The 24,187-nt window shown below is 38.4% G+C and overlaps 1 protein-coding gene across 1 annotated transcript in view; it reads right to left on the bottom strand.

The window, feature by feature from the left end:
• Crb1 (crumbs cell polarity complex component 1) overlaps positions 1–24,187 on the bottom strand; it is a 205,588-nt gene that overhangs the window by 135,636 nt on the left and 45,765 nt on the right. The window contains exon 2 of the mRNA XM_057769142.1: positions 3,804–4,379. Within this exon, the coding sequence (XP_057625125.1) occupies positions 3,804–4,379 (576 nt within the window). The remainder of the gene's footprint in view (positions 1–3,803; positions 4,380–24,187) is intronic.

The raw sequence follows: 24,187 nt of genomic DNA, 5'->3' as shown, positions 1-24,187 counted from the left end.
TCTTTCACTGAGAATTTCAATACATGCTTTTACTTGATTTTTATTATCCAATTGTTTTATTATCCAATTGGCTTTTCCCTGCCCTACTACAACTCAGTTTTCTAATACTGCAAGCATCTTAATGGAAAAGGTAAAATATTAATTTCATCAATATAAGGAGGACTTCAGTTACATAAAGATTTGTTGCATAAACTTAAACTAAAATTAGACAAATGCTCCAGGTCAAAGTCCTTTTCGCTGAAGAAATCTTTAAGTACTTACTTGAGCTTCAGCTGTAGCTGATGCTTATGCAAACAGACTCTCACCTAAGGCTTCAGTTTGGCTCTGGCTCAGCTCATTTTCGCAGCCAATGAACCACAACTCATGAAGTGCAATGGAGTGCACAGAGGATTCATGCAGTGTGAACCCTCTCCACATGCTGTGGCTCTTTCCCCCGTCCTACCTCTCTGTCTTTTAAAATTTACTTCCTTTTCTTGCTTTGTGGCTCACAAGCACACAGTGTTTTTTTTTCCACTCTGTAAACTGGTTCTTTATGCTCACTCTAAACTCAGATAGGGCACACAGCAGCTGGGTCACTGTAACAGTGTCCAAGATTCATTAGAAGATCTAGGTAGAGTCAGGGAACGCAAGAGCATCCATGTCGAGTGTTCATGCTCTCCTTTCTCCCTCATCAACTTTGGCTTTCTCTTGATTCTACCCGTCTTCTCTGGGATTTCTGGTAATTGGTCCAGAACTGCCACACAGCTATGAGGTAAACCAACAATCAAAGTCTCTATGTTAAGTTCACATGAACTTAATTTCTGACTCCCATTCTTAGATATTATCAATTAAATTTGACCCTCTGAAGATAAGATCTGGACATTTCTGTTCCACATTTCTGGATAATTGGTATTCAGGGATGAGAGCCAAGGTAGGCTACCAGAACATGGCTACTCTACTTCGACAGGTGACCTATTCATTAGAACCTGGTGGGGTTACTTGTGGGTACACAAATGAAAACAATGGCTCATGCTCTTCCTGACTCTGTTGGGAGCTAATAGTTCAGCAGTGAGAAGCAGTGAGGCATAAGGCCACCAGAGTCCTTGTCTGGATGCTGACCTAGCACAGGTTACCCCAACTGCCGTGAGTCTGCAATTCTCATGGCTATGTCTTATCCAGAAAATGGCATTTTGCAGCCCTTCTCCTTGTCTTCCAGCAATTACTCGCTCTCTGACCCCTTTTCTAAATGTTCCCTGAACATTAGAAGGGATGGGATAAATGTTATGTTTAGGGCTGAACATTAATTAAAATCTTTTATATAGCCTAAATTTAGACATAAAGAATGTCAAGAGTACATTCAAATATGGAAAATTTTGAAATTTTACAGACAATACACCTCTCTCTACAATACTGTTTGTTGCATGATGTCTGTTCTGGGCTCAAAACAACCAATGTTCTTTGCCTGATAAACAGAAATGTAACAAGTTCACTGATAAAATGGTATCATTCCAATAATGCTTTATTTTTCTCTTGTTTTCTAAGCAACCAGGCAGATTTTTATAACTCAGATTTTTATGAGCCACATTTAAAATGTAATCACAAAATAAATTTATATGAAATACATATAAGGTTGTAAGGATCAGGACTCCTCATAGTTGGCTAAGTTTACTCAGCTCCAAGGATACAGTCAAAGGATGGTTTATTCACCATCCTTGAAACTTTGTAAGCAACTGATGTGATGTACTATTATTGTCTTCTAAGCGATGAAGTAAGAACTGGCTTGCTGCCATTTATCTGCTAGAGCACACTTAAGCACCAGAACCTACCGATTTGTACCCTGCTTTCCTAATAGGCTGCATGAAGTATTGGGCTTTGGGCCATAGAGGGTAGAGCTAAGACAGGACTGAAGAAATAGAAGGGATAGAAAACCAGAACTATCTGATTCTGAAAGTGACTCCATGAAGTCCATGGAATGAACCAAAGGTACTTGTCATTCTTGTTGTTTTAAAGTTTTAACTTATTATCAATTGAAATAATTGTAGATTTTTATGGACATAATGTTGAAATGTGTGTATGTGCTGTGGATTGACCGAATCAAGCTAATCAGTACAAGCGTTTACTGTTTTTCGTTCTGTGATGAGAATACTCAGAATTCTTCTTATGGTTGTTTGAAATATACAGTATAACCAAGTATGGTCCTCAAGGAATAGAACCCTAACACTTACTCCCCAGCTGTCACCTTGTACTCATTTACCAACATCTCCTTTCCTTGTCCCTGCTCCAGCCGATGGCAGCCACCATTCAATACCCTATTCTGTCGGTTGTTTCAGAGTCCACATAGGACTGCCCTTCGTGCCTGGATCTGGCCCTTCGTGCCTGCATGACTTCACTTAACATAATGTCTTCTAGTTTTATCCAAAATACGGCAGAAGCAGAAGACAAGTGACTGAGAGATACATGAAAAGTGTGACATTATCTCACAACTGTGATATTGGCAGTGTTCAAAATAATGCGTAAAAGTAAATGCTGGAAAAGCTTTTAAAAAAGGGACCTCTATTTTATTGGTATATTATGAATTTTAGAAAACAGTATAGAAGAGGGTGTCAGTGCCCCAGGAGCTGCAGTTACAGGCAGTTGTGAACTACCCAGTGTGGATGCTGGGACCAAATTCTGGTCCCCTCAAGACCAGTGTGTGCTCTTGTTCTTAATCACCAGATATCTGCCCCTCCCCCCAGTTCCAAAATGTTTAAGTTCCTAAGATGTACTAAGATGCAGAAAACTGTGTTCCAAAGTCTATAGAGTTTCTAGATAGCCTACTAGCTAAGAAAGATTTTTTAAAGCTCAAAAAATAATCCATGGAAAATATTTGGGGATCCATAAAAACCACATGAAATCCATGTGGTGGATTCTATGTATTTTATCAGTAGAAGGTGGAATTTCTTCTTTCTCATACTATATAGCTAATTTTTTTTGTTCTAGGTTAAGACTGAAAATTTCTATCTATAACTATCAAACACTAAATGGCTTTTTCCCCACTTTGAGATGGGGTCTCATATCCCAGGCTGGACTCAAACTCACAATGCAGCTGATGATGACCTTGAACTTTCAATCCTTCCTCTAACTTTGGTCCCAGCATCCACATTGGGTAGTTCACAACTGCCTGTAACTGCAGCTCCTGGGGCATTGACACTCTTCTGGTCTCCGTGGGCATCTGCACTCATGTGTGCACAACTACACACAGACAGAGTCATAGACACAGATACAGACACACACACAGACACACACAGACACACACAGACACATACAGACACACACAGACACAGACACACACACACACAAAAAAAACAGTATAGATGATTCTCAAAAAAACCCTGAAAATTAGTTTACCATGTGATCAAGTTACCCCACTACTGAATATATAGCTTAAAATATGTATAATATGTAATATATAAATATGTATTGTCTTCTCTCCTTCACTGACACACTATTTACAATAGCCAAGATATGATATCAACCTAAGAATTCATCAATTGATAGTGAGGTTTTATTTAAAAATGGCATCTATACACAAAAGAATACTACTTAACATTTGTGAAAACTGAATCTAAGCTTGCGGCTGTGTAGAGCTTCTACTGAAAAATTAATACATGCTCACAAACTCAGCAAATTCACTAGGTTTTCAGGATTTAGTAAGCTTTCTATCTAGTTATTAGTACCTTCTAGAATTTGACCATTTTCATAAGTGATTAGACATACATATTATTGAATATAAAAGGAAAAGTAAACCAGCCACATATTCAGGGTACTGATGTAATTGCACTTACCAGAATACGCTTGAGGGCAGACACAAGTGTATCTCCCTATCTCATTGAGACACACAGCCTCATTCATGCAGGGGTCAGAAACACATTCATCTACTTCCAAGTCACAATGCCTGCCTTGGTATCCAGGCACACAGAAGCAGGAGTAGCCATTGATCCCATCCTGGCACACAGCCCCATTGTGGCAAGGGCTAGAAGCACACTCATTGTGGTCTGTCTCACAGAACTTTCCAGCATATCCAGCAGGGCAGATACAGACAGGGTTCTCGGGGTCTTTACGGCAAGTGCCTCCATGTTGGCAGGAGTTTCCCCCACAGGAATCGGTGGCAGGGTCACAGGTCAGCCCGCTGTACCCAGGAGGACACTGACACAGAAAGCTCCTTTCTGCTGTAGTACTCACACAGGTGGCATTTCCTTGGCAGGGACTGGAGAAACAAGGGTCCTTCACATCTTCACAGCCTTTGTCCAAATTGTTGTCTGTGTCTGAGCAACAATTGTCTTGTGGAAAACCCTTGCACGTAGAATTGTTTGGGCAAGAATTCGAGAGGCACTTGGTATTGTTTTTATTGCAAGATGAATCTAAAAGGAAATATAAAATATCAAGATTAAATTTACAAATGGCACCCTTTCAAACATATTCATTATCAAAACACATCACGGGATATGTTCTAATGTTGAGTTTTAATTCTTCATTGATCCAGAAGTTTTCTATAATTCGTAATAAGAAACTAAGACGGGGCTAGGGAGATGCCTCAGTCAGTAAAGTACTTGGCTTGCAAACATGAAGACCCAAGTTCAATCCCCAGATTCCATTTTTAAAAATCAAGGTTGATAGCAGACACTTACAATTCCAAAAGTGGTAGATGACACCTAAGGAGAAACATCTGAGGTTGTCTTTGACCTACATGTTTGTGCCCACATTCACACTTGTGCACATGCACATGCATAAGTACACAATGCAAACACACACATGCATATGCATGCATGCATGCACACATACACACGTGAACAGGAAGAAAAACACCTTCACCACATTTCTTCTGCATCTTCCTTTCCTCAGGTCTAAGTGCATTTGAATAATGAGAACCAAACACTGCTTATCCCTTCAGCTATTCGGAATTCTGATGCCTGCCTTCTCTTATGGAAGACTTAGGAAATATTAGATCACTTACAAAATCATCTGCGAATCAGTTGCTTAACAGAAACACATACTTAAAAGAAATTCTGTTTCTTGGTTTATCACTAGCTGTTTAATCAGCATCACTATTTTATCCTCTAAAAAACAAAACATATAAAAATAAAAAATAATAAAAATCCTGGTTATCTAATACGATACACTGCGTTAAACATTCCAGGACTTCACACATAGCATTTTTCCATCACACAGCAACACAAAATAGCTACATACATTTCACAGACCAAAAGAGATAATGTCCCACTGCAAATATATTGAAGCCAAGGGTACAAACTTCATTTTCACGAAAGCTTCTCTGTTCTAAGAATCCATTTTTGAAAATAGAGCTGAAGTAATAGCCCAAAGAAAAGCAATAATTTTGCGACTCTCTCTAAATTGATTGGATACACTTCTAGTTTATCATCTGAAGCATTGCATGCTGGAGGATATAGAACATGTTAGAACTCCTGAGAAGGCCATGTGTGATGATGCCTATAACCCTAGTACTTGGTAAACAGAAGCAGGTCTCCGTTTGATACCAGCCTGAGGTATGTAGTGAGGCACTCACGCTGGTGCATGTGTGTGCACACATGCACACACACACATACACACACAAGAGGAAGTCATTTGTAAATCAGAGTTCTATGCCCAAGTATACTCGTAATTTAGTTTGATGAGAGGAAAGCATTCAAGTACTCACAGATTCAAAATGTACTCTTTTGAAATTTTAGGAAGATTCTGGGGGAACATGAATGAAAATGACAGGGAAACCAAGAAAGAAGACATTCATTCTAGAAATTCTGTCAGAGATCTAACAAGACAGAAACAAGCAAATTTTACTAAAAAAAGAAATCCCAGCACCCCAGACATGCCATCAGTATCAACATTAAGCAGACCAGAAAGTGGAGCCTCATGAGGGATGTGTCAGAAAAGAAAAATGCAGCGTTCTGTGTATGAGGCAACAGCAAATAAACAGACCAAGCCTAAAACGCAAAACAACTTTCATCGCTATTTATTTGAGGGGAAATGCTAAAAGCTGGAAAAGAAAGGAAATTAAATCATTGAAGGTCGGTAAGTAAAAAAAGACTGAAGAGAAAAGAAAATTACAACTTATGAGAATAACACTCTGCTATAAAATAACAAAAAGCTCTGATGGATATTGGGAGCAACAGAGTTTAGTGGTGTGTGTGTGTGTGTGTGTGTGTGTGTGTCCTGTCGAAGAATTAAGTCATCTTTGCCACAGTAGGATGCCAAAATTTTTATTTTGTTTTGTATTGCTTTGCTTTGCTTTGCTCTGAGACAGGGTCTCTATATCTACATAGTCCTGGCCTTTCAGGAACTCATTTTGTAGACCATACTGGCCTCACAGAGATCCGCCTTCTTCTTAAAGGTGTGTGCAACCATGCCCACCTAGAATACTGGTACTTTATGTATCTAAAGATGAAAGAAACATTCAGGAAATATAAATAAAGGCAAGAAGAAAATTTTCGGCATGGTTCAAGGAATTTGTCCTGGAGTGTGTACCTCAGGCACAAGAAGTAGATATGTGCTTCCTCATAGCCCTGGAGATTCTGAAAGGCTCACCGAAAGAAATTCGATAAAATGCTTGCAAAGCAGACCAGGTGGATCTAACTATAGATCACACCCTGTCCCCCACTGTTCTGTTTCTGTGCACACTTGCGACATGCTCCGAGCCTCACCCTTTCCTCTCCTTGTGAAAGGTACCACTGACACTGTCTACTGTGTAGGTTTGTGATGTGCCCCTAGATGCTAACTGGTTTTCCTATATAAGCAGTCAGCATATATGCACTAACTAATGAGAACAATTATCTGTCAGAAAGAAAATTCTATTTTTCAAATTAATAAAACAACTTCAGTTCACTCCATTTGATTTGACATGGCAAGGCTCAGACTTGAACTCTTTCTGTTTTTGCTTCCAAAATGTGTCACCCTGTCTGGCTAACCTAATGCTTTATTGAGATGAACAAATCAAGTAAATAATTAAATAAGTAGCTAAGGAAACAGAGTGAAGGCAAAAACCTAGGATGGGTGTCCATGACCTAAGGATCATGGTCACTCCAACTTTTCCACGATACTTGAAGTAAAAAACTCACACGTGTTCTTATATGCCTGGCCCACTACATTCTCTCAGTGAAAATAAAAATCATTTCAATAATTACTATGCTTTAGAAACAGACTCATTAATAAGATTTAAATTGATCATTGGGATTTAGTTCCCAGGAAATGGGCGTAAAGAGTTTGGCTTTTATATTAGCTTCCTGAGTAGGAAATTTCACTGGGTGGTTAACGTTCAGAATAATCCGCAGGCTACAGCACGTGCTCCTCGCAGTAAAGTTCGCCATCTACTGGCGCTCTTAAGAAATTCTTCGTTGGAGAGCTTTAAAACTTTCCTTCCTTCCTTGTCCCTCTCAGAGCTGCAGAATTCCTTCAAGGAGGGCATCCTGAGTGATCCCAATGAATATATCAGCAGGAAACCTGGTCCAACTGAAGCACCGAAGGGGCCCTTGCTGCGAATGCAACAAGGCTTCCCCCTCCTCCCTGGAGACACCTGTAAGGAGCCGGAAAGGCTGAAAACAGTAGCAGAAGGAAAAAAGAAAAGAAAAGCATTTCCCATAATTTTTATAAGTAACAATTTTTGCAGTTTCCATTTCCATCTTAAAATGAAATGACTCTGTTTGTTGAAAAATGGGAATTAATTTTACCAGTTTTAAAGATGCTAAAGACTCATATTTCTTTGCATGTATGTGTCAGTATGTTTATCCTGTAATTAAATTTAGATGAAAAACGGGCATGCTGGCAATTTAGTTAATTGTGATGCGGACCATATTTATTCACCTGGTGAAACAGGAATGACTCTTTCCAGGGGAGCAGTTTAATTTTTTTCAGAGGTTGCTTTTGACGCATTTACTCTTTAGTCCGTTCTAGTTTTCCTCTGCTTACCAAAGAAGCAGATAACTGAATGATTTTTTGAATATTCAATTATCTAAAAAATTATCAGCTTACTTTTTACTATCTCCTTTTTGTTAACTTTTCTCTTAACCAATAAAGAGAAAGAGAAGCAGAGGGACAGCCCTGGGCCTGTGTCTGCCTGTGCAGCCTCTGTCTTCTTGTCTGTGAAACCAGAGCACAGCAATGTGTCTCAGGGAACTTTATGGAGATTAAATAATTAGACTTTAATCCATGGCAACCATACTGAGCACTAGATAAATGCTAAATATGAGGTTGTGATAATGATATAACTAACTATACCGAGAACAAGTTGTGTTGTGTTATGCTCAGCATCCATTTATTCTAAAAACATGCTCTACAGTTATTTCCTGAGTATGAATTATGCAAGCCATGCGTCTTTAATGAGTCTTTATAAAAAGCATGCATGTGTATGTGAACACCAACTACAAGCACCACACATTACCCATTTGTAAAGAAGTAATGATTAATAGTCATTTAAAAACATGTTCACAGAAATATTCTGTTGTTATCACTTTCTCAGTCTTTTCTCAGGATTTAGGACTCTAATCATGTCTGTCATTCATTCTTATTGATACTGAGCTTAAGCATCAAATTCGTGGTCTGTCATCAGAAAGATGGTTGGGGGAATGGGTGGAATTGTTATGTACCTATCATATCTGGGTCAAAAATAGCAATTTTTATGTGCCCATATTTAGCCAAGCTAAGCACTACCCACTCCTTTCCCGGCAGTAAGTAATATGCACACTTATTTGGGTTCACATTGCTCAGAGGCAAGAATTTTCCTGGATTTCTTTATTTATTTTTGTTTTTCTCAGACTAATGGGACATGGCCAAGGACTTAGAGAACCCATTTCTAAAGGATGTGCTAGGTTTGGCGTGGAGTAATTTTGAAACCATGACCAGGCTGTAATGAATGCTTTCTGATGATTGTAGAGAGAAGATTAAACATTTACTGATGAGATGCTGTTTAAATGAACTGGGAGAGAGAAGTGAGTTGGCAGAGTCGAGTCAGAATCAACAGGTCTAAGAATTTTAACTTATGAAAATGAGGGTACTTGCTGAATTCTCCTTAGCCTGACTTTCTGCAGAAAATGAAATTCTATCCTAAGTCTGGGCTGGGTAGGGGTGGAAGTGTATCTTTATTCAGGACATAGTCTAAATGACTTGCACATGGTAGGTGGCGAGCAGACGACTGTTGAATAATGAATGAGGGAGCAAAATCAGCTGAATTCTCATGTATGGCTTGCTAGGAAATTCTTACTTTGACCTCCTTTGGTAAAATCAAGCAGAACGAGTCATCAGTTAGAGCACTTGCTTTAATCCACGGTATGACAGAATCCACAAGGAACGGTTAAACTGAGATGGAGATGGATTCTTTCCAGACAATCCCTTCCCCTGGCATTTCTGCTGCATCCTGAAAGCTAGGCAACCAGTGTCATATATGCAGTCATTTCTGAGCATGTGGTCTCAGATACCAAATCGAGGCCAATATAATGCCATGGGAAGAGTACAGATACATGGCTCGCTAGTTAGATTTAAATTTTGGTTCAACTAACTTCTGCCTCTGTGACTCTAGGAGAACAATTATCACAGTGCCTCAGTGTCCTTTTAATAGGGATAACTCACAGTCATGTGTACAGCAGGTGAGCACACAGGTTTCGGATCCTAGCTATACATTTTGGCTCAGCGACTTACCAATCTCTGTGGGTTCTGTCATGTAGATACAGTTGTGCCTTAGGTCTCATTGTCATAAAAATGGTACTATTGCATGGAATCACTGCAATGGTTAATTATCAAACACTTACCGGTGCTTGGCACAAATGAGCAATGCCAGTTATTGGTAGTTTTGCTGCTTTCATCACCAGGCACAGAATTAATGATATACATAAAGTTCCTTGAAAAAAGTCAAGAATTCAGAAGTTTTCAATCAATCCCATTTGCTTTCTATGGATGGTCCCAAGTCCAAACGCCGTAGCAGCCCTCAGTTAACTAGGGATGGTCAGTTTACAGAGTTGGTGCTTGATAAAATCACTCTCCAGTGAATCAATTCAGGAAATGTGACTTTATGATATCAAAAAGAACATTTTGTGTTTTTAGAGATCTAAGGCATACAGGTTTATTGCCATCAATATCCTCTGGAAACCAAATGGCATACTCTGTGTAGGGAGAGGCCAACCCCTCCTTCATGCTTACAGTTACCTCTCAGACAAACCCTCATGTGCAGCTTCCTTGCTCCAGCTGAGGAGACTGCAGCCACAGTTCACTGATGCCACTTGTACCTCAAAGTCTGTAGTCTAACATTACTTCCTTAAAGGGTTCATGGCTTTTTGAGAAACTTTCCTGTGGCTGCATTTTGAATATCTTGAAGAAAATAAGCATTTTGCTATATGTTTTTGCATGTATTTTCTGATTGCTAATGGAATTAGTCCCTTCCCATCCAAGCTTCCCTGTGTAATAAAAGCATCTAAGCTCGACACTCTATAGCCTGCACACCTAAGAATACGGTTGGATTGGGTCTTGGTCATTATGGTTTGGGCGATACATCACATGGCTTCTGCCTTGGGCTACAATCATGCACACTGTATAGGAGGTGCTTTCTTCTTCTGTCAACCTCAGGAAATGACGAAGTAATGCACATTGTGAAGATCACTTTTTAGTAAATGTTAGTCAATGAACATTTGAATAGGGTTGCTTCATATTTCTTTGCCATCTATAATCAATCAGTCCCAGGCTCTGATATTATTATAACCAGTTTATACTTTAATAATGATAGAATTATACTTCATAGAATAGACTTGCACTTCATTATAGCCATTACTTCTAGTAGACCAAAGTGGGGATTCTCTCTGTATAACTAAAAATATCCTTAATAAAAAAGAACAAACTTTCTGCAGTATATAACACCATGTTTTAAGAAGTGATCTGTAAACACAGCTACAAATTGTCTTCCATTGCAAAGCAATAATCAGAAAAGCTTAGAGACACTGCCTTGGCTCTAAAAAGAGATGAACAGTTTTTATTTTACTGTTATAGTCTTATCCATGTGCTAAGTAAATTTACTGTATATAATTAAGGCCAACGAAAACACTAGACATAATTGATACAATACATTGAAATCAGCCTTTCAAAGTCTAAGAATTCCTTCTAAACACTAAAATAGTATAGACAATCATCTGAAACATATATATGAAATGTTAACAAAGACATTCTGTAGTGGGGGCAATGCCTTTCCTAGACACCTTAAGCTATCAAATAAAAACTCAGTGCCTGAAATAGGTTACCTCTCTTTAAGTTCCTGTCAGTGGGAACCCATAGACTGCCAACACTACAAGCTATTGTGTTCCTCTTGCTTACCCTCCCAGACTTGACCCTATTGCTGAAGACAGCACATATTTAAGACATGGAACATGGAGAGAACAAACTGGCATTAACTCAAAGTTTCATCTCTACCAGGTGGCATTTATAATGCCAGAGGATTATACTTACACTACAGGGTTGGGGAGTGTTCATTCCTCTGTGAACACTGTGAGCTACACTAATGATTGACATGACAAGATATGCCCACTGCTGCAATAGTGACAAAAAAAGGAAGGAAGGGAGGGAGGGAGGGAGGGAGGGAGGGAGGGAGGGAGGGAGGGAGGGAGGGAGAAAGGAAGGAAGGAAGGAAGGAAGGAAGGAAGGAAGGAAGGAAGGAAGGAAGGAAGGTAGGTGTTTTTCATTGTATTAAAGCCACTCACGATATAGAATTCATGACTAGTGCTCTAACTGGGCCAAAAGTTTGTAACTCATGTGCCATAGACCTCAGAGAAAAGTCTAATACTATTATTCTGTTAAACAGTATTAAACAGGCCCCAAGCTATTATCTTTATAATAGACTAACGCATCTCTCAACTTTCGTCAGAAAAGCTTTTCTTGTAGAGGATGTAGATTAACACTGACAATTGGTTGTTGTGCAAAGAATAAGACACTGTGATCTTCTCTATATAAATCAGGTATCTGTATCATACCCCCAACACACACATACACACACACACACACACACACACACACACGTCTCAGGGATCGTGTTTATATGGGGAGTGAAAGACTTAAGGGCCAGAAGCAGTGGACATCTACAACATCTATGTTTGTTGGGCATAACAGGGCCAGTGCCCATGTGAACTCACAACAGCTCTATATGTGTAAGTAAAACCAGCACACGATCAAGCGTGGAGTCCTGAAGTCTCACCCCTAACTGCAAAGCTATAGGTAATAGATGGCTTTGGAGAAGGGATGGTAATTTTATTCAGGCGTATGCCCTCAGAAAGGCTACCTGTGCTCCAGTAGATGGTTCTGTACCCATGCATATAAGACAGCACTAAGTGAACAGAGTAGGCTTTTTAAAAAAGGAGAGACCACAAGCGAGAAAAGTGGTAGTGAGGACACGAATTAGAGGGAGGAAACAAAGGTGTACTTGATCAAAACACACTGTGTCCATGCACAAAAATCCTGAAAAATACAGTCAAAATAATAAAAAACATTAATGTTATTATTGACATAAAATGTCTCTAAAGTTTTGCTTCCTGGGGATTAATATATCTCCCTACAATTTCATTTAATTTTTATGAAAATATTATGGGATGAAGAATAGTTATATTCATCTGATAAGTGTGGAATTTTCTGGAATGTCAAGTAACTTCACTGGTTTTGTACATCGAATATGTAACAGAACAGAATGCTAAGGGACGGCAAGACATTTATCTAAAAATAAAGAAATCTAATAAAGAAGAAAGAAGCACGAGGAGAAGCACTGAAAAGGTTACTTCAACCTGTTCTTCCCGAGCATCAGTGATCATTCGAAGCTCAGCAAATGTTGTTAAGCCGTAGCTTCGGCATGTGTGGGTTGAAGCCTGACATTTGCTTTCCTAGGAAGCTCCCAGCTGCTGCTGTTGGCCCAGGACTACATGGAAATAGAAATAACATGTATTTGTACCAGCTCAGCCTCTCAGCAGGTGAATGGGGGCCACATGCCGTGAGTGTTCTGAGAACTCCACACAAAAAAAAAAAAAAAAAAAAAAAAAAAAAAAAAAAAAAAAAAAAAAAAAAAACCAAAAAAAACACAGGATCGTGGGAAGGGCTCAGCGGATGAAGGCACTACTGTACCTGAGTTCAGTCTCTGGGGCTTGCATAGTGGAATGAGAGAACCAAGTCCCCAAACCCAAAAGCCATGGCACATGTGTGTGTGTGTGTGTGTGTGTGTGTGCATACAAATAAATAAATAGTAAATATAAAGATACAAATTGAGAAAATTAATTTTAACTTATTTAGTTTAATCAAGTATACCAAAATATAATCATTTCCGTATATAATCACTATAAAAATGACTGAGATAAAATGCTGCCATTTGTATTCTCTTTGAAATCTGATACATACTTTACACTCTGACGTGTTTTCAAAGCCACATGTGACCAGGGGCTGATAACCCAGAGAGTGTGGCTCTTGATGTTCTCATGTGTTTGTAGAAGCCACCAAACCCTAGAAGAATCATGCGGGAGTGGTGACTGTGCATGATATAAATTTCTCTAATTTAAAATGTGTTATTTTATTATTGTTGTAACTACAAATAAGGCATCTCGGTGTAACTGTGGGTAAGTAAAACCACGAAAGCCTGAAATAAAGGGGGGTAATAAATATTTATTGGAGAACACCCATAAACAACAAGGTAGCAAGCCACTGGGGTACTCTGCTCTGTGGGCCATGGGAGCTGTGATCAGATCTCCCACCACCACCCAAGAGAGAGTGAGAGAGAACCCTTCCTTCTGTCTTAAATGCAATCACAACCAGACAGAAGACCATACCCCTAAGTCCGGTACCACTAAAAGTTATTAGCTGAATGAATTCCCACAGCACTTCTCCCTTTTTGTCTAAACAAAAGATTTTTAAATCTAGTACAAAACTATATACAATAAGGACAAATATCTAGTGTCTTCCAGTAGAAAGAAAAGGTACTAACTACAGCCATTATTATGAAACACATACTGAATGCCCAGGCTATAGGTGAATAGGCAACTAACAGAGATTAATCCAATAGCTGTCCTATCCTGACGAGTCAAAGTCTTGTACCTAAAATGTCTTAGCTAAGTTATGAGAGGAAAGTCATCATGACTGTCTAGTCTTTATCCCCATCAAAGACTTGAGAAGGAAAATAACATTACCTGAGTAAGCAGGAAGCTCAAGCAAGTGACTTCCAAAAGGTACAAAAAATAACAGAAACTTTTATGCTCCATGAGAGTCATTTGTAAGGTATCTTCAAATAGTGGCCATCCTCAGAAGCTTTGGGCATGGCATGCAAGGCATCACATCTCCCAGGTCACTGCAGTCTTGTGAATCTCCAACCTGAGCAGCCATAAGACTTTAGTTGCTAAGGCACATAACAGTCATCTTGTATTTCCTTAGTGGTCCTTCATTTCATGGCTGTTAAAAAATTAACTTTTTAAGTTCAAGAACTAGGTTCTGTGTATATATGATCCATGTATTCAGTTATGACTGCACTCCTTATTTTATTCTTCCGTGTGTGTGTAGGGGTGTAGTACATGAGTGCATGCATTCATGTTCACAATTCTGCGAGCATCTATGTGTAAGAGTGTACGCATACATGTGCATATGTACTGACGGAGGGAAATGGACCTCCAGATTTCTATGTGGGTTCTGGGAATCTGAACTCCAGTCCTCAAGCTCACTGTTTGGGCCAAAAGTGCTTTGAAAAGTGCGCTTTCTCTCTGGTCCTTGATTATACACTCTGAATACTCCTATGAGTCCTGAATAGTTCGGAGAATACATGCTGATTGTTGTTTTTCTGGTTAATTGGTCTCCCCGGGGAAATTGGTTTTGCTCACTCTATGGCTCACTACACTTGAACAGAGGGAGACTAGTTTGCTTCTGCCAGGTCTCTCTAAGTTGTGGATGGAATCTGGGGGAAACCCAGGTTACTGCGGCTACCAGCTAACTTGGGAGCTACTCTGAATAGATTTCACTTTCTTTGTTCAGCTAAAAGCTCCATGGCACTGAGCACAGTAGCTGCGATGCCACCGTGCCTCTGGTTTGGATATGATTTGGAGGAGTTTGAGTGGCTCTCTGCCTGGCGAGTTCTGGCACATGCTGTCTGAGCAGGGCCCTGGTGCTCACAAATATGCCTCAGCTCATCTGCACAACCACACAGCATGCATGCAAAGCAGGTCTTGATCTCACAAGGACCCATTTGGCAAACTCTCCCCAGAAGGGAAAGGCAAACGCGTATGTAATGAATTCTGAGACTGCATTGCTTAGCATGAAACTCAAGGGAAAAGGCAATACTGATGCTTGGGAGCTCCCAGGGAGATGCAGGGCTGTTGACATCCTTCTGGGAGCTGGAAGAGAGCATCTCATATATGGAATTGGCAGCCTAACTAAAGAGAAAAGCATGAAGGCATGGAATGGCTCTGTTGAAAAACAGTGCATAAGGAGTCACGCCCCAGAAGTACCTGATCTTAACCACAGCCATGATGTGCCTTTGTGCTTATAATGTTTTGCAAGCTAGTGGGAAAAGAAAGGTGAAGACAAGCAAATAATTCAAGAATTCTGTATCTTGTAAATTGAATATTCTAATCGAAGTTTTGTCTAATAATAGTACTTAACGTTATAGTATTTTAAATGAAGCCTGTATATTAGCCATCCCCATGAATACCTCCAGTACTAGCTGACTCACTGCACTGAAAGAAGCAAGCCATTCTTTTAACAGATAGGATTACCTTTAAAGCTTACATCATTATATCTCTCAATTGTATCCAGTCCACTACCAACCACTCCTGTATCCCGTGTCTATTGTCTATCCTTTCATCTTGCACTTAGAATCTCTTAAACAGTGCTTCTAAATGAGATGGGTGGGTGCCTTTGTTTTGTTCTGTCTTATTTTTTCATAATAAAATTCAGTGAGTTCAACGAAGGTACTAAATTCCCTTTCACAACACTTTACTGACTTGTAAGTCAAATAGGGACCATCCATGATTTAGAGCATGCTGAACGGTGTGACAAGAAATGAGAAGTTAAGCTGCATAGCCGAAGTATCTCCACATACGGCAGAGCATCATGGTACGGCCACCGTGTTAGTGTGTATTATTTCACAACACCCACAACCTTTGGACAATCTATGTGAAGATTAAAATCTTGTTTTACGAAGGCTATTTGAAGTTTCCCACATGTTTAGTGAATACTATAAAATATATATCTTTTTTGTGCTGGCAAAATGGCTCAGTGTGTAAAGGTGTTTGTATCCAAGCCTGACCTTTAGTCCAATGTTGAGGACCCTCACGTGGAAGAAGACTGACTTCTCCAACTGTGTGCAACACTCATATAAATTATAAATAAATTAATTAAAATCCAGTGAAAATTTGTATCTGTCACAAATATTTTGTACAGTTTAAACATAGTGTCTATGTTTTATTTCGATTTCTTTTGTATGGGTGCTATTGGTATCCAGAAGTGAAGGAGCCTAAAATCTCATCAGCTCAAGCCAGGATTGTATAAAACCGTTGATTGTTTAATCCTCAAAAATTAAAGGGATAGTTTTATGTCTTATCAAATAAGCCAGGTCTTCCATGAGGATACTAATTCTTGGCATAAAAGGGTTAAAAGACTCACGAAGAATCCATTTGCCTCTGGTCCTTTTCAAAAGCACCCTATCACGTTGTTATAGAAACCACTTGCAGCTGGAAATCCCCCATCATGATTATTGCTATAGTAACCACTAACTGACAAGAAGCTAGTCTTTCATCCATTTGCCATCATCCCCTCTCCAAGATGGTTTTGTTTCTACATATTGCTGGGAACAGAAAAAAAAGGGTAAATTTAATGAGGATGGAAATTGAGAGAAAAGGCTCACTCTAAGCCATCACTAGAACAGTGTAGTTACTCTGTACTGTTCAGAGAAAAGCTGTGTTTCTTGAAATGAACTTTTAAATTGTTCACCCAGTAACTTCATTTATTTGAGTTTAGAGTATTTTAAAAATTGAATGTAAAATATCCTTTTTTTAAAACCATCATTCAAAATTATAGAAAATTTCCCAATAATATGCCTTATAGTCTCTTCTTATGTATTCAATTTGTCAAGTTAAATGCATAAGATTATCTCTCATAACAATTCATAATAAAATATTAATCTAATATGGTATCATATTGAAAGTCAATTTCTGACAAACAACATTGAATTAATTCATCTCTTTCTCAAAAAGTGTAAGGTTTGAAACAGTAATAAACTGCTGAATTTTGGCAGTCTTGTATAAAAATGATTTATGCAGATTAAAGAAAACATGTCCATCTTTTCTATCATCTATACATCTATCTATCTACTTATCTGTCTATCTATCTATCATCTATCCACTCACCTATCTATCTGTCTATCCATCTATCTATCTATCTATCTATCTATCTATCTATCTATCTATCTATCTATCTATCTATCTATCTATCTATCATATAATCTCTATCCCTACCCCGCATCTTTCTCTGCCTTGGACTTCATCTCTTTATATGGATCACCTTATATGTTACTAAGCAGCAAATCTTTTATTTGTAGACATATGCACAATTCTGACTGACTTTTAAAATGTTTAAAATCAATTTGAGGAGAAGATAATGCAATGATAACAGTGTAAGACATAAGCTCAGTAAAGGTCAAAGACATTGTTGCGGTGTAAATTAAAACCTGCAGTCCTGGTACATTGGATGGAAAGCACTGTTGCAAACCAAAGGCTAATATTCAAATAATTGATCCCTGAATAAAGATTAAATGCTACCTTTTAGTCTCAGCTTACCTACAAGAAAATCATTATAGAATATCTACAGAAAGATATAACTGTTCTCATTTACTAAGTATTTTATTTAAGGGGAAATAACCTAGATTACTCGAATCTGAATAAAAATGTATCTGGAATTTCTGAAATAAGAGAAAGGTACTTGGAGTAAACTGAGCAACTTGACTCACTGCATTTGAATAGCATTTTTATTAACTCCATTCTTTATGAAAATCTAAAAATTTGGCTGCTGCCTTTGTCTGGATATTTGTATTCACATATGCATTTTATATGTAGGACTTACATGAGAGAATAAATCAAACATTGCTTCTGATACTCATCTTCACATGTGTGGTGGGTTTTGTACATCTCAGAACATTTTGATACCTATCTGCTTATTTTGCATCACTGTAAGGAAATTCTCTAAAACTGACTTTTGTTGAACTGTGTTAACATGTATTTGCAATCAACTCTGGGATTATTTCAAAGTAGCTACTATGATCAAATAATCAACTATAAATTCGAGCAAGTGTTGCACACAATTTTGTGTGTGCACAAAACATTTTTGTCCGTTTTGATTACATCACCTGGGTGATATGTTTTTCTGTGATAGCTTCAACCAACTTACATGACCATACTAGCCGTGACCCTGGATCACAGGCACCCCTTATATGTATATGAGTCCATGATATATAAATGAACTGCTGAGTCCATTTAGCATTGCTCATATGTGTCTGCTTTTAGGACTGATCATTTGGCATTGGATAACCAGCCATGGTGCTCATTCCTGGGGAAGAGAGTTTCTTCTGCTCTCAGCAGTCATTAACACATTTTTATGTCAGGAAGTCCTGGTTTTGTGTCCAAACTTTACTGAGTAAATATGGAGATTGGAAATAAGCACAGTTTTCTAGGGATTGGTATAAGGACAGAGTCAGTGAGATTGTGAAAAGCGCTTCCCCGAGTTTCTAGGCTAGTTCATTCATGAGAGTTCCCTCTCACCATGTTGGACTAAGTTATTTAATTTGTAGGATTTTGATAAAAACAACATTAAGCTGAGAGGAAAAGACTACAGGACATTGCAATCATGTTATGACTTTCCCCCAAATCACTTAGTAGAGTCATTGTTTTATAATCTTTTTTAAATAAATGATGTTTTCTCACCCTAAAAACAACCATAGAAACACTAGTCAGCAAAGAACCACATAAAAGTTACCACAGAAAAGGATGACCCCAGAACCTTTAAAGTAGAAAATATCAAAGACCATGAGCTTGGAATAGCAAGGACCTGTCTTTGCTATCTATCACAAAGAGCAAAGTCCTCTACAGAATGAGCTGGCACAGGCTTAAGGGACACAGAACTAAAAAAGAGCAGATAGTCGGGAAAACACAAGGGACCTGCCTGTTACTGGGAGGGAATTCCAGACCCCTGGCCTGGCATTGTGGTGCCTGTAGTTCACTCTCCTGTTAACTGACACACAGCAACCACACCTCACGAATCTCTTGGTCCTGATTCTCAGCATAGAGTCTGTATATTAAAACCAAAAGCCAAAAGAACGAATGGATGGATTTTTTCATTATAACTTTTGATGTTCACAGGCATGTAGTACTTTTAAGGTCTGACATTGTGCAGAAGTGATCTTGAGCTAAATTCCAAGTATTATTGGTGGAAAGAATCACATACAGATGGTTTGAAAAGTTCTTGGTGCCAGCATGAAGGATGCATGTCTTAGATCTTGCAGACACTGAGGTGTAGCTTTAGGCTAAGAACTGCATTCCTTGGTGAATAGTAAGTAATATTTAAAGAATTTATTACTCTATGCATATAATTTAACTTAGATTTTTATAAAATTAGAGTTAGACAACTGATAGGAAATGGCATTTGTTCTATTGAAATGTTATAAAGTAAACATTTCCCATACAATGGATGATCCTTGGGAATTAATCATTGGCACTAAACAAGCAATGTATTTCTGCCTTCACCTACCACCTACCATCTACCTTTTTTGCCAAAGGAAATTTGAGTTGTTTTTTGGTCACTTTCGGGGAAAAGAGCCTGCAAGCTAATATTTTGATAGCAGTTTTCTCTTGTGAATTCAGAGTGTTTTGTCTTGCTTAAGAAAATGCCTTTTTCCAAGTTTATTCAAAATAGTCACATATTTTATTCAAAAACATATAATTTTAACTATTCATGTAGCTCTTTTCAGATTTATTTAGGTATAATTAATAAGCAAATTATATGTATCTAAGGTGAATACTATAATTTCTGATATATGAATTTACCACGAAATGATTATTATAATCTAGTTACTAATGTCTGTGCATGCACACGAGAGTACATGTGTGTGTATGTGTGTGTAGGTAGGTGGCAAGAACATTTACATTCTATTCTATAGAAAATTTCAAATAATATTCCAATTGTACCAACTGAAGCTACTGTGCTATGCATTTGGTCCCAAAAGTTATTTATCTAACTTAGAAGATGAATCTTTTTTTGAACAGTTGTTTCTTTTTTATTGATTTTTATTCAGCTCTACATATGATCCCCTCCCTGTCTCTCTTCTCCCCTTTAATCCTCTCCCAAGATCCCCATGCTCCCAATTTACTCAGGAGATCTTGTCTTTCTACTTCTCATGTAGATTCGATCTATGTAAGTTTCTCTTAGGATCCTCATTGTTGTCTAGGTTCTTTGGGATTGTGGTTTGTGGGCTGGTTTTCTTTGCTTTATGTTTTAAAACCACTTATGAGTGAGTACATGTGATAATTGTCTTTCTGGGTCTGGGTTACCTCACTTAAAATATGTGAATCTTTTAACTAACAGATCTGCTTTGGGGTTCAGCTTTTTCGGATTCCACATGCAGGTGAGATCAGACACTATTTTAATTTTTCTGAAGAACTTATTCTGCATAGCATAATGCCTTGCCATTGTTCCCAAGGTTTCCTCTCTCATGAGCGGATAATACCCTACCCTGTGTGTTTGCCGGGTTTCTTTCCTCCATTCATCGTTACCCATCTATAAACTCTTAGCTTGTTTCTGCATCTTTACTGCTGCAAATAATGCTGCAAGGATCTTCTTTTGATGTCTGAGAGTATGTCAAGACAAAACAACTAAAATGAAAATATTTTAGCTGAGCAGCTGAAGTTTATATCTTGAATTCAGCTGAATTTTATTCTCTGCTGCACCATTTACTTTGATTTCCTGAAGCTGGCGATTCTTAGCACACTTTACTAATGTTCATAATGGACACTGTATGGTTCACTTCTAGCCACTGTTGGCTTTGCTTTATGTAATTAAGTTTCAAAGGTGTCAGGAATGAGCCTTAAACTACTGAGAGCTCTATCAGTTCTTATTTTACTGCTGCTCAGTTTAAAAAGCTAGATAGCAAGCATTACTTTCTAAGATGAGTAAACTTACCACTTGCATTGTGTAGCCTTTTCCATGTTAAAAACCTAAATATTTAAATTGAAATTTTAACAGAGTATTTACAAATAAGAATATTTACGAGCATCAGAGATCCTTGAACATTTGTACATGTGATGAGTGTGTGTGTGTGTGTTCTTACTACTGTGTGACTGTGTATCCAGAGGTCAGAGGAAGGCGTCAGGTGTCTTGTTGTCACTATTCACCTTACCCCTTTGAGACAGAGTCTGTAATGGACCCTGAAGCTAAACCAATGGTGAGCAAGGTCCAGCTGTCCTCCCCTTTCCAGAGCCACAGGGCTGGGGTTAGAGACACGCAAGCCATGCCTTACCTTTATCTTTTCCTTTTCTAATGCTTGGGTGCTGGGATCTGAATTCAGATCTTCATGTTTGTACAGCAAAACTTTGATATGCTAAATACTTTCTTTAGCCTTGTACTTGAACATTTTAATTTTAAGAAGAGCATAGTGTTTTTCCATACAATTAACACTGATTTTCAAAGACAGTAAGGGGGTGATGGCAAACATCCAGCAGTAGTCCTTCGGGCATGGCAATGGTTAATGCTAGAGAAAGGCTGCTAAAGGACACAGGAAGCCCTTGAAGAGTACTGGATTCTATTACATATCTAATAGAGCTGTTGTTCTCCCAGTCTCCAGCTTTCTCTCTTTCAGTTTAAATACAATGCATGCTATTACCCTAACTCCGAAAATTATTATCTATTCTTAAAATTCCCAGACTTCCTCTTTTACCATATAATTACATACATCTCTTGAAACTTGAGTTGTTTTTCTTTATTTGTGTATGTATGCATATTTGTACAGGCCAGAATAATGCTTTGGGCTTTGTTCCTTAGGCATCCTCCATCTAGCAATGGTAATAATTTGCCAATCTTATTTCCTGAACTATCATACAACATCTAACTTCATTTTATGATCTAATGTTCTTTATGCCATGAATGCCTTTTCTGTACATAGTTCTGAACACAGAACCTGTAATTTACAGTAATTTCTTAAGTAATTTGAGTCTCTTTCCATAGACAATATTTTTAATGCAGCATATATTAGTCAAAATTTATCCTTGTTGGACTTAGTGTATAGGTGTCAAGTATATAATAATGTTTGTTAATGAAGCAGCAGATTGTAATTTAAGGCGTGAAGAGACTATTGGGTATTATCAAAAGTGAAAGATGTAGGGTCTGGAGAAATGACTCAGATGGTAAACTGCTTGCTGTTCATGCAGGAGAACATAAGTTCTGCTACCAGAAGCCACATAAAAAAGCCAGGAGGACATACGGACTTGCTGGCCAATCTGACTAATGAGTTAGTGAGTTCCAGGCCAGCAAGAGACATTGTCTCCACAAACAGAAAGGGAGGCAGAGGGGAGATGGACCTGAGGGAGGGAATTCAAGGAAAGACAGCTAGAATTTGAGGGTGGTATGGAAACCTACTTCAGTAGAAACCTCCTAAAGTGTATGAAGGTGATCCTAATGAAGTCTCCAAGTAATGGGTGACATGGAGTCCCAACTGGCCATCTCTAGTTACCAAACAAAGCTTCCAGTGCTGGGACTAAGTTGCATCTAATTGAGTTCTTGGCCAAAGGGGTCCCATGGAATTTGACAACCTATGTGGGAGCCTTTGCTTCAAAGAAACAGATTCTTCCTTTCTCAAGAGCCATTGGAAGTAACCTAAATGCCCCTCGACAGAAGAATGGATAAGGAAAATTGGTACATTTACACAATAGAGTACTACACATCAGAAAAAATGACATCTTGAATTTTGCAGGCAAATGGATGGAGCTAGAAAACATCATTTTGAGTGAGGTAACCCAGATGCAGAAAGACAATTATCACATGTACTCACTAATAAGTGGTTTTTAAGCATAAAGCAAGGAAAACCAGTGCACAAATAACAATCCCAGAGAATCTAGACAACCATGAGGACCCTAAGAGAGACATATATAGATCTAATCTACATGGGAAGTAGAAAAAGACAAGATCTCCTGAGTAATTTGGGAGCATGGGGACCTTGGGAGAGGGTTGAAAAGGAGGGGAGCAGAGAAAAATATAGAGCTCAATAAAAATCAATATAAAAAATCTCATTTGTAATTATTCTAAAAAAAAAAGAGCCATTGATCACCTGTTGCTTTTTCAACATGTTAGGAGAGACCATATGGAATAGCCCCTGTATGTTGGTAAGTCAATAAATGGTGTCACTGTGCTGGTTTTGTTCAGGCAAGTCTAGCATTGAGAGCTCATATGTATATTTTCCTGTCATGTCCTAAGGGATACCATCTAGCCTCTGGTTCTTATAGTCTTTTGTTCAATATTCCAGCTATTCCATAACTTTCTATGCACTTTAAGTGTAGGGGTTGCATTTCAGGTATATATCAGTTAGTGTTCGACACTCCACAGTCACTTATTCTCTGCAGTTGTGTTTCTTCACCAATCCTGTTCCTTTGTAATCATCTCCATCTGGACACTTGTACATGCAAACAATGCTAAATTAATTTTAGTAGATTGTATGTGTGTGTGTGCAAGTGTGTGTATGTGTGTTTGTATGTTGTGCATGTACACTTGTAACAATAATAATTATAGATGAGATCATGAATTTAGCAAGCAGGGAGGACAGAATTGGTAGAGGAATTGAATAGGAGTGACACAAATAATGTTAATTTATGAAGCTCTCAAAAATACAAAAATATTTTTATAACATGGTGTGATTTAAAAGATTTAACTTTTAGTTCTGTTTTATTGCCAACCTACCTAGGATAAGACTACTTTTTTTCTCAAAGTCCTAAATACCTACCCACCCATCCTACCACTTTTAATGCGTGATACCAAGAATGAAGTCAGTCAAAAGGTTAAACACCAAAAGCTGTCAATAAATGATGGCACTTCATCAGGGTCACCTTCATACACTTTAGGAGGTTTCTATTGCAGTAGGTTTCCATACCACCCCTCAAATTCTAGCTGTCTCTCCCTGAATTCCCTCCCTCATCTC

Source organism: Chionomys nivalis, chromosome 5, assembly GCF_950005125.1.
Source record: "Chionomys nivalis chromosome 5, mChiNiv1.1, whole genome shotgun sequence".
Taxonomy (NCBI): domain Eukaryota; kingdom Metazoa; phylum Chordata; class Mammalia; order Rodentia; family Cricetidae; genus Chionomys; species Chionomys nivalis.
Note: the sequence above shows the minus strand (reverse complement) of the source record. Positions and strands in the feature narration are given on the sequence as shown.